This window comes from Notechis scutatus, chromosome 12 (assembly GCF_049901735.1).
Source record: "Notechis scutatus isolate UNSWTSFEM ecotype Mainland chromosome 12, rNotScu1.2, whole genome shotgun sequence".
NCBI classification, from domain to species: Eukaryota; Metazoa; Chordata; class Lepidosauria; order Squamata; family Elapidae; genus Notechis; species Notechis scutatus.
In genome coordinates, this window is record NC_142020.1 from 10685421 (window position 1) to 10712238 (window position 26818).

Genomic DNA, 26818 nt, shown 5'->3' on the forward strand with positions numbered 1-26818 from the left:
CGCCTTCTATTTCCATTCGCGGATGAGTGCCTGCCTCAAAAGGCGATTGGAGGAAAGGAGGCGCTAGGGGCGGGACCGAGTCCCCATTTCTCAGCCAGTCAGCTTTTATTAAATTCCCCCGAAGAAGCCGCTTTCCACCTCTTCTTTTTGCGAGGCAACTCCAGCAGCCGAGAGAGAGAGAGAGAGAGAGAGTTGTGACGTCACTAAAGCTACCGCCCACGCGCCGCTGGGAAAGCCAATGAGAGCCCGAGGTTGCGAGCGTCTCTCGCACGCCTTCCTCTCGCGGCCGGGGGTGGGGTGGGGGAGGAGGAGCGACACTGAAGCAACGAACGCCTCCCCCCAGCCATCTAAGGAAGCGGGACGTGGAAGCCTCTCGCGAGTGACGTGCCCAATGGGAGGAGAGCGAGAGGGCGGCTCCGCCCCTTCCCCGCGCGAGAAGGGGAGGGGCGGATGCTGCGCGATGACGCAGGTAGGAGGCGGAGGCCGAGGGAGGGGAGAAGGCCGCGTAGCGCGGATTTGTGGGGCGGTGAAAGGAAAGGCGGGAGCCCGGACTGGAGGTCCCACCCGGGGAAATCGGATTGGGAACGCCGGCGGGAAGCGGTGTCCTCGGAGACCGGGGAGGGTAGGGCAGCCGACGGGGGGCGCGCGCGCGCCGGTGAGGTAAATCGGAGCCTGCGGCCTACGCGAATATTCCGACCGCGGGCGGTTCACAGCAAAAGCTTTTTCCTTTTTTTTTAAAGCGCCTTTCGCTAAGCTTGCTGGGAAATTTCGCGCGGGATGTTGGGAAAAGGATGCTCCTCGAGTCCAGGCTTCCCCCTGTGATTTGGGGGGGGGGATCCTCGGAGCCCCGTAAAGAGGGAAGGAAGGGCGTCCTTCTCGCCCCCTGAGGGCCCTCGGCTCTGCCCATCATTGAGACCCAGTTCCGACGGGCGGACGTCCTTCCTGAACCCGCCTAATCCTTGGTGACCTGAATTGGCCTTTCTTTCTTTCTTTCTTTCTTTCTTTCTTTCTTTCTTTCTTTCTTTCTTTCTTTCTTTCTTTCTTTTTCCTTTCTCTCCCACCCTCTTTTTCTTCCTTCCTTCTTTCTCTCTCTTCCTCATTTCTTTCCTTCCTTTCTCTCTCTTCCTCCCTCCCTTCTTTCTTTCTTTCTTTCTTTCTTTCTTTCTTTTTCTTTCTTTTTCCTTTCTCTCCCACCCTCTTTTTCTTCCTTCCTTCTTTCTCTCTTCCTCCCTCATTTCTTTCCTTCCTTTCTCTTCTTTCTTTCTTTCTTTCTTTCTTTCTTTCTTTCTTTCTTTCTTTCTTTCTTTCTTTCTTTCTTTCTTTCTTTCCGTCTTTCTTTCTTTTTCCTTTCTCTCCCACCCTCTTTTTCTTCCTTCCTTTTCTCTCTCTTCCTCCCTCATTTCTTTCCTTCCTTTCTCTCCTTTCTTTCTTTCTTTCTTTCTTTCTTTCTTTCTTTTTCTTTCTTTCTCTCTCTCCCCCTCTTTTTCTTCCTTCCTTCTTTCTCTCTCTTCCTCCTCATTTCTTTCCTTCCTTTCTCTCTCTCCCTCCCTTTCTTTCTTTCTTTCTTTCTTTCTTTCTTTCTTTCTTTCTTTCTTTCTTTCTTTCTTTCTTTCTTTCTTTCTTTCTTTCTTTCTTTCTTTCTTTCTTTCTTTCTCTTCCTCCCTCATTTCTTTCCTTCTTTCTCTCCCTCCCTCTTTCTTTCTTTCTCTCTCTCCCTCCCTCTTTTTCTTCCTTCCTTCTTTCTCTCTCTTCCTCCCTCATTTCTTTCCTTCCTTCCTTCCTTCCTTCCTTCCTTTCTCTCCCTCCCTCCCTCCCTCCTTTCTTTCTTTCTTTCTTTCTTTCTTTCTTTCTTTCTTTCTTTCTTTCTTTCTTTCTTTCTTTCTTTCTTTCTTTCTTTCTTTCTTTCCCTTTCTCTCTCTCTCTCTCTTTCTTTCTTTCTTTCTTTCTTTCTTGTTAATGCTTTTCCTCCCCTCTGCCTTCTTTCCCTTCAGGTTACTCCTCCTCCTCATTCTTTGGGACAATTACAGCAATTTTATTAATTGTGTGCTGCTCTTCCATCCCTGGCTTCTCAGATTATATATATTGTGTACAATATATTGTATATATAGTTGTATTATATTTTATGTTATTCATATTGTATTCTTGTATGGACCACACCAATTTAGAGGCTAAACCAATTTTGTTGTATACATGATGTACAATGACAATAAAGGCCTTTGGACATTGAAGTTAACACAAAAGGAGGCAGCTGCCCCCCCCCCCAAAGTGCGTTGAAATGCTTAACCTTAAAGTTATTTAAGGTTTTGATTTAATACTCCTCCAAGTAGTGGTGGTCTTTTTATTATCCTGCTTCAACAGAGGATGTGGATTTGAAGAAGAATAATTTAAAAAAAGCTGAGCAGGGAAGCTGAAGTCTCCTTAGAAATGATTTTTCATGGATAGTTTAAGTGTGGACTTGGCAAGGCACCAGGGAGGGAAAAGACTGTTGGGATTCTGAATCTCAATATTACTTTCCAAGATTTTGGAGAAAAAAAATATATAGGATGGGGATAGTATGAAATACTTTGAGCTGATAATTCTCTTTGGTAGTTTGTTATTCTATTTCCAAAGAAAATAATCGAGTTAAAAGAGACCTTGGAGGTTCTTCCGGTGGTCCAACCCCCTGCTCATTTCATACAAGTGGATGTCCAATCTCTCACTGAAAAACTCCCAGGGTTGGATATGTGCTTAGAGATGTGCTTGTTTCTTGTTTTCTCATTTTCACTGTTAAAACTGCTTCATATTCTGCTCCCAATGTGCAAGGAAGTTCTCTACAGCTGGGTTTGAAACAAGTTGTGAGAATATTGCCTTTCAAGCGAGGACTAAAATAAATAATAAAACCCGTATTTTGTAAACAGAAGTTTTCTTTGCAATTGGTGGTGACTTCATGTTTTCTGTAGCAAATATATGCAAGCCTGGCTGATTTCCATTCTTTTGCATTTGTTTGCATATGGAAGTCATTGTTGATGGTGGTTCCAGAAATAAAAAAAGCGGTTATCAAAGAAAATATCCTGTACATCTGTTCACAGAAGCTCCGAAAGACTCTCCCTCACCCAGCTTATCACCCAGCATTGTTATGGGAAAAAATGGGAGGAAGGAGTGGTATGCACTCTTAAGCTTCCAAAGGAAGGGTGAGATATTAAAAAAAGATACTAACCTAAGGCTTTTTTTAAAAAAAATAAGAGGAAAACTGTCCATATCCTTAATAGTTTTTTGTTTGTTCTGTAATGCTACACCTTGTCTTGCTTTCTTGACTAAGGTTGATGACTATCTTTTGACATTCTGAAGACATGCTAGTTAGATTATAAATCTGGAGAGCCTGAAATGCCCGTTTTAGAATTATCAAAATCTAAGAAATTTCCTGACAATTAGAACAATTAATCAGTGGAACAACTTGCTTTCAGAAATTGTGAACGTTCCAACCCTGGAAGTTTTTATAACCATTTGTTTGAAGTGGTGTAGAGTTTCCTGCCTAGAAAACCTCCAAGGTCTCTTCCAACTCTGTTATTCTATTCTACTCTATTCTATTCTGTTATCTTTTTCTTTCCCCATTCATATTCAAGCTTTTTCCTTTTGGTAATAAGTTTTCTTACAGTGAAAGGCAGTTTTGGAGGAGCTGATTCAAATATTAGACAACTGATGCCTTTGAATTTGCTTTAGTATACTTAGTATTTGTTGTTTGTGTTTAGCTCATTTTCTGCTTGGACACCTTCCCACCCTAGTTTTTAAAACTACTGCCTTCACATACACTGGAATGTTTGCAGTAATCTTCTCCTGAGGCAGCTCAGTTGAGCTGTCTAGCAGAATGTATGATTAAATGTATTACTTTAATCATAAGGTTTGCTGTTCGTTATATGATGCTTGTGTTAGGCAGATCTAGGAACATTAAATATTGAGTACTCCTTAGCTCAAGTAACATTTAGGTCTCTCTCTGCTATCATTGTGAATTGACTGGAAGTGAGGAGTCCTAGAAAATGTAAACATTAGTAAGTATGGGGGTGTTTTTACACATGCAGGAATGGTTAGGGTAGTAGTTACTTGCTGAGCCATATCACTGCTACTATGGACTGAGAATAGAAAAAAATATGCTTTGAAATTTTTGAGTTGGATTGATTGAGCTCTGAAATAGATGGGGGAGTATTGTAATAAGCTGGACATTAATACATATGGTCATTTCCCTGCTTACTGAAGTCAGTAATTGATCCAATGTCCTTAACAAACTACTATAAGTCCAACTTATTTAAGAACAGCTGTCTTATTTCCTGCCTTTGTCTGTGTATTTTATGGCTTCTCTTCTACTGAAGAAGAATTTTGATGGAAGGGGAAAAAAAAAACACCTGAGAATTGGCTTAAAACATTGTGGGTTATTTCAAGCCAGTTTAGAAACGGTATTCTAAGATTCTATTTTTTCTGTTCCTGTTGGTTTTGATCTCATTCATCTTGGCCAAAGATTATTTACTATCATATTTCCTATGCTTTTTTGTGGTGGAGTGCATGTTCCCTCTTTAAGTCTAGGGCGATAAAATTGGCACTAGCTGATAAGTGGAGATTCAATTGTTTTTTTCCCTACGAATATAGCTTACTATATCTTCTCTCTCTCTGCACAGTATATATCTTAATATGTAATGTTTATCTGAAGGAAAAAATATTGCACATTGAGACAATTCATTTGAAGAGGGCATTGTGAGTAAGATCTTGCTTTGCCTTCCAGATTACCTCTCCAAAGAGGCCATGGCGCGACGTATGCGCAATAGTAGAGCTTGGCGCTATGTTCTGAGTGGAGTGCGCCGAGAATCAGATTCGCGGACTTTTACAACGGCTTCTGGAACCCATGGCTGGTCATCTGACACTGATGGACAGGTGAAGTATGCTTTGTTTTCTGTAAGATACAATTCCACTGGGACACTCCACACTTTCATCAGATTCTTGTTGTAAATTCTGATGGATTGTACATTCATACAGTGAACTGAATTCGGAGACCGTGTGCAGTGCTCAGAATGCATGTCAGTGCACATGTAGTGCTTGCCAGGAATACATTAACTTCAACACACTTTTTTGGATTTTTTGGATTCATGCTGCAACTGTGCGAGTTCAGGAAAAAAAATGAAATTTCTTTAAGCATGTTTTAAATCACATGACAACCAAGTCACACCCACAGTTACATGACCGAGCAAGCCACGCCCATAGAACTGGTAGTAATTTTTTTTGAATCCCATCACTGTGTGACACCCAGAGCATGTGAACCTTACATTTTCCCCAGGGATCCCTGGTGTTGCTAAATGTTTTCTTAGAATAAGAGGAAAAGGTGACAATTCTTTTTTCTTTCTCCAGCAGCACAGCGACTCTGATTCAGAATCAGAATTTCCTCCTCAGTTGCCTTCCATCCCCACAGCTATACCTGTGACAGGAGAGTCTTACTGCAACTGTGAGAACCAGAACGAAACTCCATATTGCTCTAACTTCCACATGGCTCATCGGATGAAAGATTGCCAGTGTGGAGAGGAAGATGATTGTGAGGAAGCTTCTGTATTCTTTCTTGGGTTGCTCGTTGATCCTTTCAGGCTCCGCTGAGCTATAGGTGTACAAAGTATATATTTGGAAAGTGACACAAACGCACAGGGGAACATTTTGGGGGAAATAGAAATCTTGTCCAGTTTTTGCTATATGTGCTGCAATATATCCAGGGATGTAGTTATAATTTTAGCAATTAAATCAGTGCTTTTCAAACTTGGCCACTTTTAGACATATGGTAGAATTCTGGAGGTTGAAGTCCACACATCTTTAAAGTGGTCTTGACACACCATTTGAAAATCACAGAACTACACTGATTTTTTGTTTCAAATTCTTCAACTAGGATCAAATTAACAGGCAATAACTTGAGGTGAAATGGTTGGAGATGTTTCCCGTTCATACCACTTTTCTCTCCATGTCTTTCTCTCCAAAGATTTTGACTGGGTATGGGATGAATTGAACAAATCAGCGAATACTCTTTTGACTTGTGACAATCGTAAGGTAAATTTCCACATGGATTACAGTTGTGGTACTGCTGCCATCCGGGGGAACAAGGAACTAGCAGAGGGTCAGCACTTCTGGGAAATCAAGATGACCTCACCCGTCTATGGCACTGACATGGTATGTTGGATAAAACCTGACAGTAGGTACTGTAACCAGTTTTAAAAAAAATGCAATAAGATTCATCAATAATTACATTTCAATGGTTTCTGTCACTGGAAGAGGAGGGGCAGGATTTATATTGAATACATTATGAATAGTTACAGTAGCACTGTTTGTTGTCTTTAATTTTTGTTTTTTAAGACCTATTTTGCTCCACCAGCTACAAACAATTTGTATCCATTTTTTCTTTAAAAAGAAATGCAGTCAGATACCACAGAGGATGATCAAGTATCAACAAAGCCACTATCTTGCTGGCACAAGTGCCAGATGGCATTGAATTGGTGCCAGTATAGGAAAAGGACAGGGACTGGATTTTAGTGTTGCGAGGTAATCGCGCTGCCTTTGTGAGAACTGGACCTTTTTGTGAGGAAACCACTTATATGCACATGGGCTGAGTACACAGTATACAGGTTGTTGTCCTTGTGTACAATCCCACCTAGAGTCATCACAGTTTTTCCATATAGTGTCTTTGCTGTCTGGATGTGGCAGTGTTGTGGGAGGAGACTGGTCCATGGAGCCTTTTCAGTATATGGAAGATTTTGAAGTTCAAATTCTGGTATTTCTAGCTGAAGAAACTGTCAGATGATAAATAAATCTTAGAACAGAATAGTACTGGATTAAATGGCTAAATAAATCTGCTTTGTTTGTACAGAGTACTAACCCATACACTGTGATTTTTAAACCTCCAGAGATTGGGCTCGTGTAGCATGGTATGCTAAAAATCAGAAAGAATACATGACCATGCCCAACTTATAATGACAGTTTGTCAGTTCCAGTTGCAGTCATTAGGTGAATCACAATGGGTTATTAATTATGTCACACGACCTTGGCTTGTGACTTCCTGCTGGCTTTCCCATTGACATTGCTGCTTGGAAATCAGCTGTGAAAAGATACGAATAGAGATCACAGGACCTTGGGCTCCCGTGACAGTTGTAAATGTGTGCCAAGTGCCAGACACCCAAATTACAATCATGTGACCATAAGGATATGCCAGAGTTCTACCATGTACTATGGCCACGACCAAATCGGGTTCTGACCAAAAAAATTCAGAATTTTTTTGAATCTGGTCACAAGCACATACTGGGGTGGCGATCAAACACGACCCCCGACTCAGAAATTCTGAAGACAAAACAGAAGATGAAGAAGTTATGGAACGAATTATGGTCGTGACCAGAGGTTCTTCTGTATTCAGGGCTGTAATTATAATAATAACAGACTTTAAAAGTTCATACAACATTCAGTGCTGTCTTAACTTTGAGCAGTCACTAAATGAGTAGTTATGTATAGACTAACATTTGATCACTTTTGTTTTTCTTCCCCTCTAGATGGTGGGAATTGGAACATCAGATGTGAACCTGGATAAATTCCGTCACACATTCTGTAGCCTGTTGGGAAAAGATGAAGACAGCTGGGGTCTTTCCTACACAGGTAATAACAGCAAAGGTTTCGTTTATTTATATCTAGATTTTTAATTTACAGGTGAATTATTGCAGCTTACGCCTGAATACAAGAACTGTTTTCCCTGAAGTTTTGTGTGGATGTAACTGTCCCTTTTTAATAGTTGATTTGCAAATATTGTTCAGTTAACGTTAAGAGCGCATTTTCTGGCATCCACAGAGAAAGTTTGTTCCTCTTTATTAGAGACTGATTTCTAAAAATTGCTGGCAAAACACATCTCAGGCATTCTAGGCCTTGGGACTAGAACATAAAAAAAAATTATTTGGACACTATTAAATGTTCACTTTATTAAATGTTATTTTAGGAAATGTGTTTTTAAATATCTAAAATGCCGTCGTGTAGAAATCACGCCAGGCTTGTTCTTTGTAGGTCTAGGAAATGGATCAATGGCTAAACGGTTTTGGTTTTTTTTGTGTGAAACTAATAAAAACTGTTGAAAGGAAATGGATTGTTTTAGAAGACCGTGAACTTTGCTAGAGGGGTTTAGGTAAGCAGATAACTATCTGATGAGAATCTTGTTTTGCCTCTTGACTTACAAACTATCTTAAACAGGGCTAGATGAACTCTATATAGGGTCCTTTTTACCTTTGCAGAAATTAGAAACCTACAATGTTATAATTGCAAATGTCCCTTTCTCCGTAGGACTCCTCCAGCACAAGGGGGAACGCAGCAATTTTTCAACAAGGTTTGGGCAGGGCTCCATTATTGGGGTGCATCTGGACACATGGCATGGAACTTTAACCTTTTTCAAAAACAGGAAGTGTATAGGTAAGGTGGAAGAGGCCATATATACTTTTAAACTAGTGAAATATGGGAAATATGTGGATAAAAGTTATGGGAGGATCTCTAAAAGGCAACAGATTGTTTTCCATTCCAAAATCAGACTGTTTATTTTAATAGGGGAGAGAGGATATCTTGAGGTACAGCCTCCTTGAAAGGACCACTTAAGTATTTACCTGATGAAAACTAACCTGCGTAGCATAATGTACACTAGAAGGGAATAATTATATTAATCTATTTAACAAATTGTTTGGGGGAAAGTGTATAGCAAATAAGATATGTGTAAAATGACTATAAGTCAGCTGCTCGGTTATTGGATTTGTCGATGTTCACAATTGGGTCCACAGAAAAGGACAACCGAACCATGCAGCTGTACAGTATTTGTGGCCTAAAGTGGGAGATCTCATTGTAGAAATGCTAATGGAATAAAGGAAGTGCAACTGTACCCCCAGACAGTCTCTCCACCCCCTCCACCCCCCCCATTCCATGCCTGCCTGTTAACCTTGGACTTCTTTGCTGACTTTGTGACTCAGGTGTGGCTGCCACCAAGCTCCAGAACAAGAGGGTGTACCCGATGGTGTGTTCGACTGCAGCCAAAAGTAGCATGAAAATCATCCGCTCCTGTGCTACCCCCACCTCTCTGCAATACCTCTGCTGCTACCGTCTCCGCCAGCTGCTTCCTGACTACGTGGACACGCTAGAGGTGCTTCCCCTCCCTCCAGGACTCAAGCAGATTTTGCACAACAGATTGGGCTGGGTGTTGAGCATGAACTGTGGCTCGCTCCAGTCCTCCTCCTCCTCCTCTTCCTCTTCTACCTCCTCAGGAAGTGATTCAGACAACTCTTGCGGCTCAGATGCTGAGGCACGCCATCGGAAGAGATGCAGGTGGAGGACTTAATTTATTTCCCCCCTTCAAAAGACAGTGTTGTCATGAAGGATAGGCTGTTCCCTCAGTGTTACCAAGTGACATTTTACCTTCCTGATTGTATCCTATCTGAACACTAAAGCCCATTTCAATCTACCATTAAAGAGACAAAGCAGTTTCCACAGCTTCATTGTACCACGTGGCCAGCAGGTCATCAACTCTGGTTTGCCATGTTTCCTGGAACAGGTTGTTCGAATGTCAGGCTTTCGGCAGCCCAGTGTATCAATAAGTAATCCTTCCTGCAGCCAAAGGAATGCTTGGAGAAACCTCCAAAGCTACCACAACGTGCTATGTGAATTGCAGTAAATGGCTCCAATGTTTTGGAGCTGAGGAGCAAGCAGGCTCGCCTCGATTTTCAGTGCTTTGGTATTCAGAAGAGAAAGAACGTTAACCTTTGACAGCATAAGTGGTATCATGTGAGCCCTGCAACTCTTCAACCTTCTTTGCATGTCTATTACTTCTCCTGTATTGAACTATACCCAAATGAATTAAAATATATGCAGACTTTGATCAGTGATGATAGGCTAGTCCATCCACCTTACTGTCCTCTCATCTCAGAGAATTCTAATCAGGGTCCCTAATTCTTAATTATCTGATCCAAACGTACATCAGGCTAGCAGTTGGAATGATGTGAATGAACTCCAGCTCTGGATGCCCCTGCTTCCTTCTGGATCTTGAGCCCTGCATTTTCTCTTTCACAGCCAGCTGTAATTTACTTATTTAGAGGTATTCACATTCCATGTATATTTTCTGGGGAGGTAAGTTTAAATATTCCAATTCTTCCTTTGATTTGTGTCATTAAAAACTTAACTGCAAGGATACACACTGGCAGGGCATTTTGCAGTTTAAAAGCCAGTATTGGTATGATCTTTCCCTAATGATGACTTGACTTATGGTTATGTGGGTAGCCAGAACAGGCTCTCTTGATATTTTTCATGTATGGATAAGCACAAGGGCAATGACATTCCCTTTGGTTTCTCCTACACTTAAATGCAAATGACAAAGTATGGTTCATTGTGAAAGGAGGTGTATGAAGGGAACAAAGCTGCATTGTTTTGTAATAAATCATGGATTAGTATTAATTTCTGAATTTAACCACTGTGTGATTTGGCAGTATAATAGATTCCCTTCCAACTCTCTTGTATCATCTGATTAAATGAAAGCGAACGCCGGGCTTTCGTTTCACGGAATTGATTACTCAACTGGGATTAAGATTGCACTAAAATAAGGGATTGGTGTTCCTTTTTTTAAAAAAAAAGTTTTCTATAGTTAAAATACCCATTCACTTTTATACACAAACTAGGTTCTCTCAAACATATTGCCACCAAGCCACATTATGGTTTAATGCATGAAACCCTCCCCCCAAATGTACCCAATTCAAACAAGCAGCATAATGATATATAATAGCGTAAAATAAATTATTTAGCAGAAGAATGGAAATTTAAAAAAATACACCGTCAAGAGAGGCTCATTGATAGCATTTGTGCACGAAGACATTTATTGCTTTTGCCAAACTCAGTTTCTGCAATAAATCCTATAGCTTCGGCAGTAGGTTATAAGGCTAAGGAGCTATGACCCAGTGGTCAGAACAGCACAGCAAGGTGCTTCAACAACTTAAATCTAGGACAAGCTCTGGATTTGTAGATACCATGAAAAGGTAGACCCGTCGAGACAGGTCTGGGCCGATCCGTCTCTCCGTTTTATTGTCCTCAGTTGTGACCTGGAGGTTGCTTAGGAGAAGTCGTCTTTCTGCCTCTGTATTGCATTCTTGGTAGGCCTGAAAGAAAGTGCCTGTGTGATGTTAATGCTAACCCCCTTTCTCCCTTTTAAAACTTAATTGTCTTAGAAAAGAGCTCTTGGTAGCAAAAGGCATGTAGTAAGCACGACTGGTTTGCTATGAGGAAATCAGATCTGGAGCAACACTAACAAGGCTTTGGTTAAGAAAAACTCAGCATTAGGTCTAAGTCCGGTGGAATTTATGAGTTTGTTTATGGCTTTTATCATTAAAGATCTGATCTACAATTTGTTTTCTTAAGGAGGATCCTTATGTAAACAAAACAGAAGCCCTGTGGCTAACAAGAAGCAAAAGAAACTGGCTGCATTGCATGGAAACAAAAGTTACTTTGAGGAGGAAAAAAAAACCCTAGCCCAGAAATGCTTCCTCACCCAGGAGAAGTCAATAGGCTTGGAATGATAAGAAACTGGCCATCAAAGAGAATAGAATGAAGTTTACTAGGAGCGGCTTATCCAGCCTTCACAGTAATCCTCGACAGTGCAACATCTAAACATCCCACTAGTATTTCTCCCCCTTGCTGAAATCTCTGCCTTTTCCTTGCGGCCTACATAATCCTACTCTGAGACAACAGAGATCTGATGACTCATTTAGCCCCTATTCTTGAGAATTACCTCCCTTGATTTCCCTTCCCTTCTCTACCGCCAAGACAAAGCAACTGGTGGAAGGAACTGACCCGCAGCAGCAGACTTGGCGAAGGGTAGGCTTGGGCAATAGCTGTTGCCATGGCTGGACTGACTCGGTTGAACTGCTGGATCTGTTTCCGCCAGGTCTCTTGGAGCCCTTTCCCGTCTTTGCCAACATGCACACCACTGGCCCACTTGCCTTTGGCGCAGAAGGAGAAAGGCTGCTTTTCCTGGTGTTTCCTGTCGAAGGAGCCATTATGTACCAGTTATACATAGGCTGCCGTTTTGGCTTGACCTGTCGGAACTGACCTCACAACAACCTGTTCCAAAGGTGGTCTTGAGTCAGACAGTTTCCATGCTGGTCAAAACGTCCCATTCCTAAAATTGAGCTGGGACTCGGTTTGGGGCTCAGAATGTTCCCTGCTAAAACATCATTTAACACCAAGTAGGTATTATCGATGGACTGTGTAACCCTAACCACTGCAAGCAAGGCAGAACCAAACAAGCAAAAGCATATTTTGTGACTTGTTCTAAATACAGTGCAGCGTAAATCAAGCCTGTAGCTGTATCAGTATAACACGAAACACTGAATATTTTTTTTTAAAGAAACAAATCTTACTGGTCCTGCAAAGATAAAGTCACACAAAAACCTCATTTACAGGTTAGATTTCTTCATGAAAGGATTGGCCTTTGGTTCTTACTTCACAGCTCCAAAGCATTGCCAAGGCAACATGACAAACACTCACTTATAAGGACGCTGAGCTGCAGCTCTGGTCACTCCGGAAACATGCTGGGCCAATTCCTGCCACGTCTCCAGGAACAGGACATTGATGTTACCCTGGAGTTGCAACACCACGAGAGCCTGCAAAAGGAGAAAGTTGGAGAGAAACGAGAAGAAAAACACATTTGGCTTTTCTGCATATCTACTGAGGTTCCAGCGTTCAACACCCTTCTCGGCTGATGTTCAGGCGAAGACAAACTGGTAATTCCTGTTTACTATATCACCTTTGATGTGGTGTAAGGGTGTAAATTAAATCAGGCAAGGGATCTGAAGGATAACGCGGATGCCCCAAAGAGTTTGGAGCCCTTTGTTGTGGTCGATAAACTCATTGCTATGTTTACCTCTTCAATTTGATGCCGTGTCATGGATTGTTCTGGACCAAGCTGTAATGTTTCATTCTCCAGTCCAGGGATTGGTTCTTCTTGCGGAAGCTGATGATACCTAGGCAATTCAGAGAAGAACCACAATTGGGGAATTAATATTTTGGTATAATGGTTAAAAGTACCAGGTTACAACCCAGGAAACTAGGTTCTTCTGTCTTAGCCAGCTGGCTAACTTTAGCCCAGTCTCTCTCTTTTTTTCCATCCTGGGAAGAAAGCAGCATGAAGCCACTTCCAAAATTCTTACTGCAGGGACTTGTTCAATTACCAGGAGTCAAGACTGATTCGAAGACACAAAATTATTTTTGTCAAGCTACTGTGGGGTTTGGAAACTTGCATGCAGGGAAAGCGTGTGTTAATTTAAGCCACCGTGGCATTTGAGGCTGTCGATAGTAAAGAATGAACTTGTCTTACTGTCTTTCTTCGTTAGAAGTGTTGCTGCTGCTTCCTACGAATCTTAAAATGAGCTTGAAAATGCTAAGCAGGATTAGATTGGTTAATACTTGGAAGGGAGGCAGCCAGGAAGTCCCAGCACTTTAAACAAGACTGGAAAGCTAAATTAACATCTGGCAGGAGGTAACAGAACCAGGAGACATGGTGCACTTGAATCTTCCTGGTCAGCATTTGAATTTGTTCTGTATTTAGTACCAGCTTACCCTTTGATCAGAAAGCCGGCTATATGGATGACATCCCAGAATCCTAAGCCCAGTTAGACTTACTACATTCCTGCCTCAAACAGCTTCAAGTGAACAAGCACAAGCAAGACTCTTTCCACATTTTGAACCAATTTTCCCTAGTCAAGTGGGGAATAGCGTGTTATACTATCCATTTCCAATCTTTATGGGTAATCTGCACTATCATAAAAAAAAAAGCAATTCAAGATTGTCATAAAACAAACTAAGGTTCAGAGATGAAGACCTACAATTCTGTATGTCAAGGACACTGAGACTTTTAGCTTCTTAGGATCTACAGTTCACACACATAACTTGACAATGCTTTTGGGACCCACAACTCACATAGCCCTTCCAATCCCATGTACCATTGGTAGGTGTTCAGTCCAATGACAACCACGCTGTAAGGTATTATAGAAGGGTCTTTCAAATTTTGAAAGGGACACAGATGAATAAGATCTGGTACACCCTGCTGGCCATCAGGACTTGCATTCTAGAATTAGAACAAGATTTTAGAATCAAAAATTCATCTACCACTTTTACATATGAATTTAAAAACTATTTTGGATTCCACTGGTGAAGGAACTCCAACCTCAAATGTGTTTAGTGTTTTTTTTTTTTTTTTTACACAAGTGAAAAATACAATATTAAACTCCCAGGTAACTGCTCTAGAGTCATTTTACCAATGGTTATCAACAGAATGAACCTTCCCTGATGTGCTTTTTGAGGTTGGGATCTTGTGATGGATTCTTAGCATAAATACTGTCATAGTTGTTTGTTATCTGAACCTTTTTCTTTTACGTTAATACCCACCACTTGGCGATCTTTCTTGCCTCAGTTGAGTATATTTGTGTCCTATTTCCAGATGCCAGATTTTGAATGTTCTTACTTTTAAAACAATTCCCGGGGTTCTAATCTTTCCTGAATTAAAATCAAACTAGATTTTTAAAAAAATATATACATGAGTGGCCACTTAAAATTGCAACTATAGTATGCTAGCACCTATTACATGTCACTTACAAATTTGAACAATAAACTGATGCAGAGCACAGGAACCCTTTTACTCTCCTGGCTGAGTCTCTGCAGTGTAGGATTTTTGTAATGTAAGAAATAAAAATCTATTCTATCCTTTTTTTCCCCATCATACACCTTGGCTCATATTTTTCCCCCTTGCTCACCTTTTTCGCTTAATGATTCCAGTACTGTCCTCTTGGATTCTGCCTGCTGCCAATCTAGCTTTCTATTGCATTTCCTCTCAATTATTAAGCTTCATCTCCCTAGGTGTCTGGAAATGAGATAAAACTCTGAAACAAAGCATCTCCTCCTCCTCCTCGTCCCCATGATATAAGGCATAAGAAGCAGAGAATCAAGGCAAACTCAGCAATGGGGGCCAGTTAAAAACGGAGCAAAAGAGGACAGTTAAACAACTGGGAAGGAAAGCCTTGCCATTCATATTCGTATTCACAAATATTAAGGTACTATACAGCACCTGCATTGATGACGAAAGTTGTCTGAGGAAGTATGAAGGCTGCATCACTAGCAGGACCTCCCTTTCCACTGCAATCTCTTCTTGACAACCGCCCTGCGGAAATAAAGTTAATCTTTTGCCAGAAGGGAAAAAAGAATAGTTTTGCTACCTCAAACTAAGAAAATCCGCTCCCAACAGTGGTTTGCAGAAGCAGATCCTTAAGGTGCTCTTAGTTTTAGTTTCCTTCCACCTCATGCTTGCATTCTCTTGTTTGTCCTCATGACTTTCAAATTGTTTTAAAATTCAGAGTCATAGACCAGCTCATATTCGGTTTTTAAGTGCAACAGCCCAAAGATGTCCATTTATAGCAACAGTTGCTATAAAATAAAAACACAATTATAAAAAAAACAGTTCTGATGAAGTGTTTGACTGTCCTCGCCTTTTCAAATCAACAAACTTTACTAGGTAATGCTAGGATTTAAATATATGGGTTTTAAATACTAGGGAGTTTGGCAAGTTAGACTGATTTTAGCTGAACAGCCACAGAACTATTAAAATCAGTGAGTTTCATAGTTGCCACACATCCATTAGGGAACAAATAATGGTGTAAATGGGACAACCCCAACAAAGATTGAGTCTGGGACTCTTGTTATATTATCTTCCTTATCTGTTTCTTCTATTCTCTGAGCAGGAATTTAGCAGCTATGGCAAAACAGATGAATGGAACAGCAGTAATCCACATCATAGGAGCATAAGCAGCCCTTCACAAACATGGCTGTCCTCAACTTCCAATTCTAATCCAAATATGTTGCTGAATTTCCTTTCCAAGAGCCTCAGCAATAATGTGTTTTATCAGAGTTGGGCCAATTCTCTTCGATGTGATGCAGAGGCAACCCTAAAGGAATGCAAACCTTCAAGGACTATGAAAAGTAGATGAGCAGAGCAAGGAAGCGCTTGTAAGACACAAAAACGCACACAGTCTTGTTTCCCTGGCTATCAGTGGAGTTTTGGTTGAGATACTTACTGAACCAGACGTACTGCTGAAGACTTTTCTCTTCCAGGTTATGCTGTGTGGAATGATCTGATGCTCAATATGGTATTCACAGTCCAAAGAATCCAAAACTTCCAGCAAGATATCAGAGCCAGGGTGTTCTAGAAGACCTGAGGAGAAAGCATAACAAATTGATCATTGGATGGCACCTCCACTCTACAGCGTGGTACTATGCGAAACCCCATCCTCTCTAATCCCCTCTTGGTAAAAGGGGAATGCAGCATGTGGAGATGGGTTGGTGTAGTGTGTAAGGCATCAGATGGCCACTAGAGGATGGAAGGCTCGAGTTCTAGTGGCCACCTCAGGCACAAAGCCAGAGGAGTGACTTGGGCCCAGTGACTGTCATCACCCTAGGAAGACGACAATGGCCAACTGTTCGCAAAAATCTTGCCAAGAAAAGTGCCATTTTGGTATAATGGTTAAAGGCTAGAAATGAGACTGTTTTTAAATTCTAGTCCTGCTTTAGGTGTGAAACGAGCTGGTGTTTTTTCTGAAATCTTTCTAAGAAAACTGCAGGGACTGGTGTAAAGGCACCAAAAACACCAAACCAAAAGTGGAAAGGAACACATCATGCAGTGTAAACCTACTACCTGAATCCACACAGACAATCATTTGCTTCATGCATTGATCAGGCCGAAGGAATTTCAAGGCAGCAGCAGCTTCTTTCCGTCTCTCTTTCTCGGCAGCAATCTGCTGCTTTATCTTCATTTTCTCTTCTTTTTTGTGCATGCTCTTCTTTTTTCCTTCTGTTTTTATCTGGGCCGTCTTGCTTTTTTCCAGGGACTGCTTTTTCTTTTTTTCCTCAGGCCTTGAATTACAGGATACGGTTGGTGTCAATGGTATAAGCAAAGGAACTGCTTTTGCTTCAAGAGGAGCCATGCTCGTCTCTAATTTTTCTTTGTCTGAGCAACCGCGAGCTCCAACATCTGAATAATTCGCAAAAGCAGTCGAGGATTCTTGTTTAACATCACTGTCATCTTCAGAATCAGAGATTTCCCACGTGATCGCTCTTTTTCCATCAAGAGTAACAGTCTTCTTTTTTCCCTCCATGATTTAAGTTTACCCTCTTGCTAGTCTACATTATTAAGTGCAAATGTTAAATCGGCAGCAGCCACCCAACCCCAGATATGTTTGCAAAAATATCAAAATCTGGGCATCATTTCAGGAAATTGCAAGAAAGCTTATATATGTATTAGCGGTAAAAAACAACACATTCGTGGCAATAATAAACTGCTAATGGTCATTGCCAAAACACTCTCCAAGTACCCTAATTAAATGCTGGCAACAAACTCAATTTGATTGGAAAGCCAGGCTCGCCTGATCTCTCTTCATTAATAGAAATAGCCTTTTTCAAATCAAATCGTACTATCTCTCACAATTTGGATCCTGTGGACGTGGATACCGTCAATAGAAGCCAATTTATTTATACAATCTCTGCCCCTGAAGTTTCTACACTTTTTCTTAAGTTTGTTTACGCAGCCGAGCAAAGCTTTCCCCACATCACTAGGCATTTCTACCAATGCAGCAAGAGCTGATCAAAGGTTTTATCTGGGTCGCTTGAGTAGGGCTACGTTAGAGAACATTGTGGGACATCGCTGGGGGGCGGGGGGAGGGAATAAAAGGCAGCAAGGAAGCCACACGTCCAGAGTCTCCCTCGGGCATAAAAGCTACAGCAATTCCAAGCCTGGGAACGGAATAAGAGAATGCATTTCATTAACAACGACGGGTATATATAGGTAACGTATCATTCCATCCATTGAGAAAAGGTCCTTTACGACTTGGAGCTCGCAGCCAAAACGACCATCTCGCCGAAGAGGGAAAACGGCAACCAAACACGAGAAGAAGCAAAGCAGCTCGGAGGAGTCACCGGGATCATCCTTCAAAAAATAAAAAAATAAAATCGTTTTACGAAAGGAGCGGAAGTGTTATCTGCCGGACCGTTTATAGCGATGGCCCGCCCTTTCACCCGCGTCGCTAACTAACCTAAGGCCGGAAGCAAAGGGGCGACTGTGCGTGGGCGGCCGGATGGTTTTTTAGGGACGGACCAACCTCGGCTGAATTGGAGACTATACAAAAAAAAAAAAGATACCAGGGCGGAAGTGTTCCTCGCCGAGCGTCATGTAAGTTTGCACCGTCCCTTCCTGGAGCGTCTTGCGAAGGTTTGGGATTCAAGCCCCAGCCTGAGGAGGGGCGGAAGTGAGGCTCGGGGGAGGATTTAGGGAGGGGGACCGCCCTTGCTGGGAGCGGTGCCTTTGAGCTGCCGGGGGAATCGGGAGCAAGAGAAGGAAGCCCAGGGCTGCTTAAAGGAGCGAGGTATTTGCTGAGCTGCAGGGCTCCCCTGGTCTCCCCAACGACAACAACCCCGCGAGGTCGGCTGGAGAGAGAGAGAGAGAGAGACCCACCGTCTCAGAGCCGGCCAAGGGTTTCCGGGACAGCCGTTTGTCCATTTATAGCAGAGGTCTCCAAACTTGGCAACTTTAAGACTAGTGGACTTCAACTCCCAGAATTCTCCAGAGAGTTGAAGTCCACAAGTATTAAAGTTACCAAGTTTGGGGATCCCTGATTTATAGTCTCTCCTACTCCAGCAGGGGTTTGGACTAGAAGATCTCTAGGGTCCCTTCCAGCCCTATTATTGCTGTATGTCAAGGGTCTTTAAACTTGGCAAGTTGAAGACTTGTGGATTTCAACTCCCAGAATTCCTGAGCTAACAAGACTGGAGGAGGAATTCTGGGAGTTGAAGTCCACAAGGCTTAAAGCTGTCAAGTTTGAAGAACCTCTGCTCTATCTGAACTTGCAGAAGGAAACGAAGATATGCTTTGGCGGCATTGGGTTGTGTTAATAGAATAACGCAAGAACTTGTCTAAAATGGGTAGATACTATAACTGCAGGCCCTTGCCCAGACAATCGCCAGGAGTCAAGACTACGACGAAATAAAATAAATGGCAGGAGTATCACAAATGTTCGCCACCAAATATGTATATTTATAAAGGCAGGATAACATCAAAAGCCATAACAATAGTGATATAATGGATACCCACATCCCCTAATCTCTGCTGAAGATGTTACCTGGCCTGGTGACGAAATGTTTGGAAACTCGCAAGCTACAAGTCAGAGCGCGAACCTGATAAGTCAAATAATAATTCCATAATAGTATAATTCCCCAGGTGACAGAAGGGGTGCTGCGGTTGCATTATGGGACTATGCAACCCTTGGGTAATTTTGTTTCAAAGTGCTGAAATCCAGAAAATGACAATATTGATATTTATCGAGTCAGCTGCAGATTCTGTGTCTGTATGTGTGTGGCTTTTTACCTTTCCCAAGTGGGAATTCCCAGGAGTTTTCTGCGTCCTCTTTTATCCTCTTGACTTCTTTGTAAGATAGACTTCAGAGGTGGCATTCAGTAGGTTCTGACTAGTTCTGGAGAACTGGTAGCGGAAATTTTGAGTAGTTTGGAGAACTGGGAAATACCATCTCCGACTGGCCCTGCCCCTATCTATTCTCTGCCTCCCGAGTCCCAGCTGATTGTCTGGGTCTTCTTTGGTTGCCCTGCACAGGAGAACAGAGCTGGAAAGCAGGTTAGCGGGGTGGGGAGGGAAGGGGGATTTTGCAGTAACCTTCCCCCAGAAGTGGGATTTTTGCGGTATCCTTCCCCTGCCACGCCCACCAAGCCACACCCACAGTACCGATAGTAAAAAAAAAAAAGAATCCCACCACTGATAGGCTTGATTGGATGACAGTTTCCCTGGTCAGCTGTGTGGCAGGTGGTAGATTTAAATCGTTCTCAGCCTTTGAACGGCTAACTCTCCTGTGTTCTCTCTCCATAGGCAGCGATGGGCCGTTACATGGGATATCGCCCGATTGCAGCCAAGGCCAAGAAAATCCGTGAATACCGGGCTTTAAAAAACCGACCTCGTGACTCCCAGCGTTATGCGGTGGATTATGAGAACATGACCCGTGCTTTCACAGGCAAACGCCTCCCTGTGCTAGCCTGGGAGGATGTGAGGAATGAGAACCGCCTTTTTACGCTGCTCTCCCGGTTGCACCTCTTTGGCATTGGCCGGATGGTCACACGCAAATCCTGGCTCTGGGAATACGATGAGCCTTGTTATTGGGTCATTACTAAAATAAAAGTCGATTATACAGCTGAGGTGAGTGTTTTCATTGGTTGGGGAAAGTTCAGGCATCCTAGTTCGTTTAGTGACTTACGACTGTTTTTCACACAATTGTTGTGGGATCTCCATGATTATGAAATCAGAATTCAGATGCTTGTCAACTGGCTTATATTTATGATGGTTGCAAGGTCCTGGGGTCATGTGATCACCCACTGCGACCTTCTGACAAGCAAAGTCAATGGAAAAGACAGATTCACTTAACAGTCATATTACTATCTTAACAAATGTGGCAAAAAAGGGTTGTAAAGACAGGGCAAAACTCACTTAACAAATGTCTCGCTTAGCAACAGAAATGTTGGTCCTCATTTATGGGCCTAAGTCAAGAACTACCTGTATACCGGTTATTTATTCATTCATTTTATTTTATTTGTAAAATGTATTAGCCGCCCATCTTATAAGAAGGTAACCCTGATCCGCTTAAGATATTAAAAGATGAATGTGCAAAACCTAATGATATAAATAAAAAGTCAACCTAGCTAAAAAAGATGGGAGCAGGGGGGGAAGTGAGGGAATAAGATGAGAAGAGGAGTGGGTGGGAATGTGTTGTAAACCTATCACCCACCCCCAATGTGAAAGTGCTTTGTTGGAGCCTCGAGCCAACTGACAGAGCCAGGTTTTTAAGCTCTTACTCGTCTTGAATGGACTATAATCCTTGGATGTTCTTTGTTGCAGAAAATGGAGTATGGAAAGGCTTGGGGATACCTGACATTTAGAGGTAAGGGAAGATTTGCTTTTATGGGCGAAGATTTCATGATGAAGCCTACAGCAAGGACGAGGTCTTGTGAGATAGAGCAGCGAGGGCAAATCTTTTGGGCTCGGGGGGAAGTCAAAAATTAAGAAATGCCTATCTTGATTCTGCTGGAAATGCACAGTCCAACCGTGTGTGATGCTATGTATTACATAAAGAAACAAAAAAAAAATTCCAAAGATGAAATAAGTAAAACAAACCGCATGCAGTCTAGGTTTTCAAGTCTTTCTTTTCACGGTATGTTCCATCCTGGCAAGATTTGCCTGCCTAAAAGAACCTCTCTTCATCTTCTCAATTGCTTCTTAGGTAAGCCCGAAACCGAAGAGAAAGAAATAGACAAAGTAATGTACCACGACTGGCGAATGGTACCAAAACATGAGGAGGAAGCCTTTAAGCAATTTACCCCTCCTGAGGAAGAGGAAAAAATCCGGTATGTCCTCTATCCACCACTGCTGAGGGCCATGATCCTTGCACAGAGGCAGAAAGAAGGTAAACTGACTGATGAAGAACCCATGCTTGATTTGGAGCGAGCTGTTCACCTCCTAAATACGCCCCCCAGAAACCAACCTGAAGGGACTCCAGTCTGAAGACTTTTAGAACTTCGATACGGCTCTTGGTTTGTTACATTCTCAGGTGTGATGACACAGCCCAACTTTCCTATTCTGCCTTGCACTGAGATGTTTCCGTGAAATATGATCCTGTCACTGAGGCTGGACGGGGGGGAAAAAACCCCCACCAGCAATAAGTAAAATTATAAGATAATTTTGCTATCAGAATCTTCCATTGACATTTCTCCCATTGTCCTTGCCTTATTTTTTTTAGATTTGTTTTTATTTCCCATTGCCGTGTTTCTTCTTGTTGCTTCCTTATCATGTCCAAGAAAAGGACATCAATCTATTTTAATAATGAGGCAATATAAAGAGACTCCTAATTAAAATAATCGATTGGAACCGAGATTGATCTCTGTTCTAGCCTGGCACCATCTTCCTCCCCTAAATCCAGTCACAATCTTAAAATGTGATGTTGTGTTACTGTATGCCAATTAAAAAGAACAAAAATCGTCTGTATTTTAAGAAGTGGCATTGCTCTTTCCTGTCTTTTCAAATGTATTGGTGAAATGAAACAGGCTTGTTACGAGGAAAATAAGAGGAGGAAGCAGTATTAGGTACGTTCGCCTCCTTGAGTTATTTATCAAAATAATAAAAGCAGGATACAAATAAATAAAATAAGAAACGGGAACAATGAATTTGGGCCAGAGCTTTCCAACAGATGGACATTATGAACTGGATTGGTGGAGAACTGGTGTCACTCCTGAATGGAAGCATTTCCTTGTCCAGCACTGCATTGCCGCATCACTAATTTTTACATGCGTGCTTCATGTAAGTTTTAGTGTCTCTAAACATCTCCACTCTTTACCCCAGAGCTTGTTAACAATAAGATCACCACATTAGAAAGTACTTGACTATAAACCTGTTGGGATCTTGCTTACCTCTTACAGTGGCCCCCACTGGAAATGTTCATGAAACTTCTTTTCCAAAAGTAATAATTGGCTGTCTTTGCTTTTCTTTTTAATGCGTGACTTAATTTCATTTTAAGGGCAGAAACAATCACCTCAGCAAAGCAGGGAGGGGTTGACATTGATTGACTCCTGATCTGCATAGTAATAGGGGTTGCCCTGAAAAGCTAATAAGGTGCTTTTGGTTGATTTTTTTTTTAAACGATAATCTTGATACATCCATTCAGTCGTGTCTGACTTTTTTTTTTTTTAATATTACACAATTAACTTACGTTAACTGAATTGCAGAAGAGTTGCTGAAAGATTGAACCGACCAAAAAGCTTTGGAGACCTTTTTCATCTTAGAAATCAGGAGCGAGATCTTTCTCTCTCTCTCTCTCTCTCTCTCTTTTTTTTGTGGCTGACTAATAAAAGATTTTGAAGTGCCGTTAATCCTCAACTTACGACTACAATTGAGGCCAACGTTTCTGTGGCTAAGCAAGGCAGCTGTTAAGTGAGTTTTGCTTTGTTTTACAACCGTTTTGCCACAGTGCTCAAATGAATCACTGCCATTGTCAAGTTAATAACGTGGTTAAATGAACCTGGCTTCCCCATTGACTTGGCTTGTCAGAAGGTGATTCCCATGGCCCTGGGACACTGCAGCTATCCTAAATATGAGCCAGTTGTCAAGCATCCAAATTTGTGACCACTGCAGTGGTCATAACTTGTAACTTTCTCCAGTACCGCTGTAACTTTAAAATGGCCACTAAACGAAATCAAGGATTATCTGTATATTTTTTTATTTTTGTAAGCTGCCCATAGTCACTGCGCTTGGATGGATGGCTATACACATATTCTTTCATATATAAATAATAATCTTCCTGAACTTCACAGGATATAGACCAGTCTTCTAGATTCTGTGGTCTGGAGGTATCGGAATTTAGTTGCCACTAGCTCCCGCCATTATGTCCAAGGATGCTGGAATCTAAGCCTTGGAGAGTTAGTCCACCACAATATCCACATCTGGATTAAGTTGGGAGTGGTTTAAGATTTATGCTTAAAGCAGAAGGAGGAGTGTGAAAATAACACTATTTTTAGTCTGTGTATCGGTGTTACTTCTTGAGAATTACAAGAAGAGATTGGACTGTCCATCAGAAATGCTGTAGGGTCTCCCGCTTGCGTGGGGGGTTGGACTAGATGACCTACAAGGTCCCTCCCAACTCTTGATTATCTGTTGTCTGTTGAAACATAATGCTCCTTTTCCATTTAGTTAATACAACACACTCATTCCATCAAGCCTCTTTAGCATTCTGTCAGCCATCTCCCCTGTTAGGAAGTTTAATTTTCTCCAATGAGAAAGTAATTTGATCAGAAAACTTGGCAGACTGACAATTAAAAAAAACATTTTTGTATTAATTTGAAAGCTGCGAATGTGGGATTTTAAGGCGGTGTGATTGACTTTTCTAATCACTCTGCTTGTTGCATCCTATTAGAGCCGAGGAACGTAGCCGCAATCATTTACACAATAAAAAAGGGAGGGAATTACAGTTGCTGTTATTCACCCCTTTGCAAAACTACCTTGGTTTTAATGTCGTGGGTTGGGAGGCCCCAGCGACCACCATTTAAAAGATGGTGTCTCGTGTGTACGGAGAAAATTGGGTTCATTGAGTACAACACTGTCCCGAAAACTTGGAAGATTAAGTCTCTGGTCCCAGTGACCGACCCAGATTGGATCCTGAGTACAACATAGTTTAAAATGAGGAAATATTTGGGTAAACAAGGCTTTGGATCCAGCTGAGCTCTTTAGTTTTGGAGAAGTTATAATCAGGTAGCCCTCGATTTACCATGATGATGAGCTGTGGTGGCGCAGTGGCTAGAGTGCAGTACTGCAGGCTACTTCTGCTGATTGCCGGCTGCCTGCAATTTGGCAATTCAAATCTCACCAGGCTCAAGGTTGACTCAGCCTTCCATCCTTCCGAGGTGGGTAAAATGAGGACCCAGATTGTTGGGGGCAAGAGGCTGACTGTAAGCCGCTTAGAGAGGTCTGTGAAGCACTGTGAAATGGCATATGAGTCTAAGGGCTATTGCTATTTTTCCTTCCTTCCTTCCTTCCTTCCTTCCTTCCTTCCTTCCTTCCTTCCTTCCTTCCTTCCTTCCTTGGTGCGCAGCGGGTAGAATGCAGCATTGTAGACTAAGTCTGGCCGCTGCCAGGAGTTCAATCCTAACCAGCTCAGGGTTGACTCAGCCTTCCGTCCTTCAGAGGTGGGTAAAATGAGGACCCAGATTGTTGGGGACAAAGAGGCTGAAAACCTCTTAGAGAGGGCTGTAAAAGCACTGTGAAGCGGTATATAAGTCGCTATTAACTACTGTCAGCATCTCTTCAGTCACTCAATTAAAAACCTTGGCAACTGGCATGTACTTATGACTGTTGCACTGTCCCAGGGTCACGTGATCATCATTTGTGACCTTCACAGTTGGCTTGGGTAGGGTAAGATTCACTTAATGATTCACTTAACAACTACAGTGGTTTGCTTAACTATAGCAAAATAGATCATAAATAGATCATATTGGACACGACCAGCTTAGCCATCACCATGTTTAGCAAGGAAAATTCTGTTCTCAATTGTGGTCGTAAGTCGCGGACTCTATGGATTTTTTTTTTTTTTTTTGTTAAAGCCTCTTTGCTGGTATCATAACCGAACACATTTGTAGCTGGCCATTCTTTGATTGTTGGCAAACCACCTTTATTTTTTTTCCCTTCCCCTTCCTTTGGCTGTTTATCAAAAGCGAACAAAATACTTTAATTCCTTTGTGAAGGCTGTCTGGAGAGTTAATGAATTAATGTCGTGTCAAGTGCTCTGAAAATTACAACTCTTTACAGGCTCTTTAGCGGTGGCAGAGTGCTGCGGTGAATAAGCAAGAAGGCTGCAGTTTGTCTAGTTTTGATGCAAAAGCTTTTCAAACTCTCGACCTCTTCCCCTTCTTTAATTTCCCCTGGTTTGCAGAGGAGGACAAAAGCTGCCAAGAAAATACACACACACACACACACACACACACATTCCCCAGAGAAGAGATTTTGTTTTAGATGGAAATAATAGCAGTAATCATTATCCTCATCGGCATACCTGGAAATATATTAAACTACGGCGCTGCCTTCCCCCACCCAGTTGGAGAACAAACATCGGTACTCTGCAGAAATAGGATGAAATGTATACGCGGTGGTATTAATAGCACATCTTCTCTAGTGGTAATGAACCAAAAGTTGGACTGATTTAATAAGAGAAATTCGAACCGGAATGGCTTGAATGGATGCCTGCATATACGTATAGCAACTGCTAGATGGCAGCAGGGAGATCCTGAGAACCTTCATCTTCACTGCCATCTAGTGGTTTTCTGTTTGTTTTGTTTTTTTGCAGCCTAGATGTAACAGCTGCAATATAATACACAGCACTTGATACTGGACAAAGAATGCTGAATACTGACACATTCATATGCAATAACTATTATATGTCAGCAATTAATAATTGACAAGATTAACCCAATGAGAATTAATGAATAGATTATTTAACAAACTATGGTTGGCTGGCCAAACAGCATACTGGGGCTATGTTCACAAGATATCCCAAACCACGATTTGCTACTTAAAAGTTTTTCAACAAGCCACCGTTGGTGGCATTTGCATTTACTCGAGCAGGGGGTTGGACTAGATGACTTCCAAGGTCCCTCCCAACTCTGTTATTCTAAGATTCTATGATTCCACCCACTGTGCTGTAAACTGGTTCGCAAACCACAACGTCTCACTCATACAACATGCTAAGATGAAATCACAGGGAAATAAATTCAGATTGGATACTGGGAGGAATTCCCAGGTGAGAATACCAGTGGACTAGGTTGCTTGGTTGGGTGGCATGTCCTACTTCATTGGAGGTTGTCCACAGAATGGATCACCATTTGCTTGAAATGCTTTACAGCTCTTGCACTGAGCAAGAGGTTGGACTAAATGAGATGCCTTTTCAATTTATTTATGAATTCTATGAAAACCGAAGAAGTCACATTTTCAATGGGTGTAGGTCCATGATGGCAAACCTATGGCATGCCTGCCATCGGTGGCACGCAGAACCATTTGTGCTGGCACATGAGCCGCAGGCAAACTTACCTCACTGTGCACACCTCACAACTGATTTTTGGCTTGTTTGAGGCCTTTTTCGGCCTTCCAGAGGCTTGAGGAAAGCCTTTGCAGGCTGAAAAATAGCCCCGT

At 42.0% G+C, this 26818-nt stretch overlaps 3 protein-coding genes across 12 annotated transcripts; 2 read left to right on the forward strand and 1 right to left on the reverse strand.

Moving 5' to 3' along the window:
* The first annotated feature begins 14 nt into the window (after positions 1–14).
* SPSB3 (splA/ryanodine receptor domain and SOCS box containing 3) lies at positions 15–10456 on the forward strand. Of its 8 annotated transcripts, none has more exons than XM_026682508.2 (7): positions 15–469; positions 4751–4899; positions 5371–5551; positions 5984–6171; positions 7539–7641; positions 8314–8439; positions 8985–10456. In XM_026682508.2, the coding sequence occupies exons 1-7, from the start codon at positions 451–453 to the stop codon at positions 9347–9349; spliced, it is 1131 nt and encodes a 376-aa protein (XP_026538293.2). In that variant the 5' UTR covers positions 15–450; the 3' UTR covers positions 9350–10456. The 8 variants fall into 8 exon arrangements, with proteins under 8 accessions (XP_026538293.2, XP_026538296.2, XP_026538294.2 ...); XM_026682511.2 differs by having other exon boundaries at positions 96–469; positions 5374–5551; XM_026682509.2 differs by having other exon boundaries at positions 460–660.
* Positions 10457–10846: 390 nt separating this feature from the next.
* On the reverse strand, positions 10847–18106 carry EME2 (essential meiotic structure-specific endonuclease subunit 2). The gene is made up of 8 exons (XM_026682507.2): positions 16736–18106; positions 16119–16255; positions 15116–15208; positions 13995–14119; positions 12917–13016; positions 12541–12656; positions 11845–12034; positions 10847–11153 (listed from the first exon to the last, which is right to left on the reverse strand). Exons 1-8 carry the CDS (start codon positions 17193–17195, stop codon positions 10983–10985), a joined length of 1392 nt encoding a protein of 463 aa, XP_026538292.2. The 5' UTR covers positions 17196–18106; the 3' UTR covers positions 10847–10982.
* Positions 12638–22124, forward strand: MRPS34 (mitochondrial ribosomal protein S34). Of its 3 annotated transcripts, none has more exons than XM_087973356.1 (4): positions 12638–12776; positions 19970–20293; positions 20990–21032; positions 21372–22124. In XM_087973356.1, exons 2-4 carry the CDS (start codon positions 19976–19978, stop codon positions 21650–21652), a joined length of 642 nt encoding a protein of 213 aa, XP_087829482.1. In that variant the 5' UTR covers positions 12638–12776; positions 19970–19975; the 3' UTR covers positions 21653–22124. The 3 variants fall into 3 exon arrangements, with proteins under 3 accessions (XP_087829482.1, XP_087829483.1, XP_026538271.1); XM_087973357.1 differs by lacking the exon at positions 12638–12776 and adding an exon at positions 18160–18265; XM_026682486.2 differs by lacking the exon at positions 12638–12776 and adding an exon at positions 18283–18458.
* The last annotated feature ends 4694 nt before the right edge of the window (positions 22125–26818 follow it).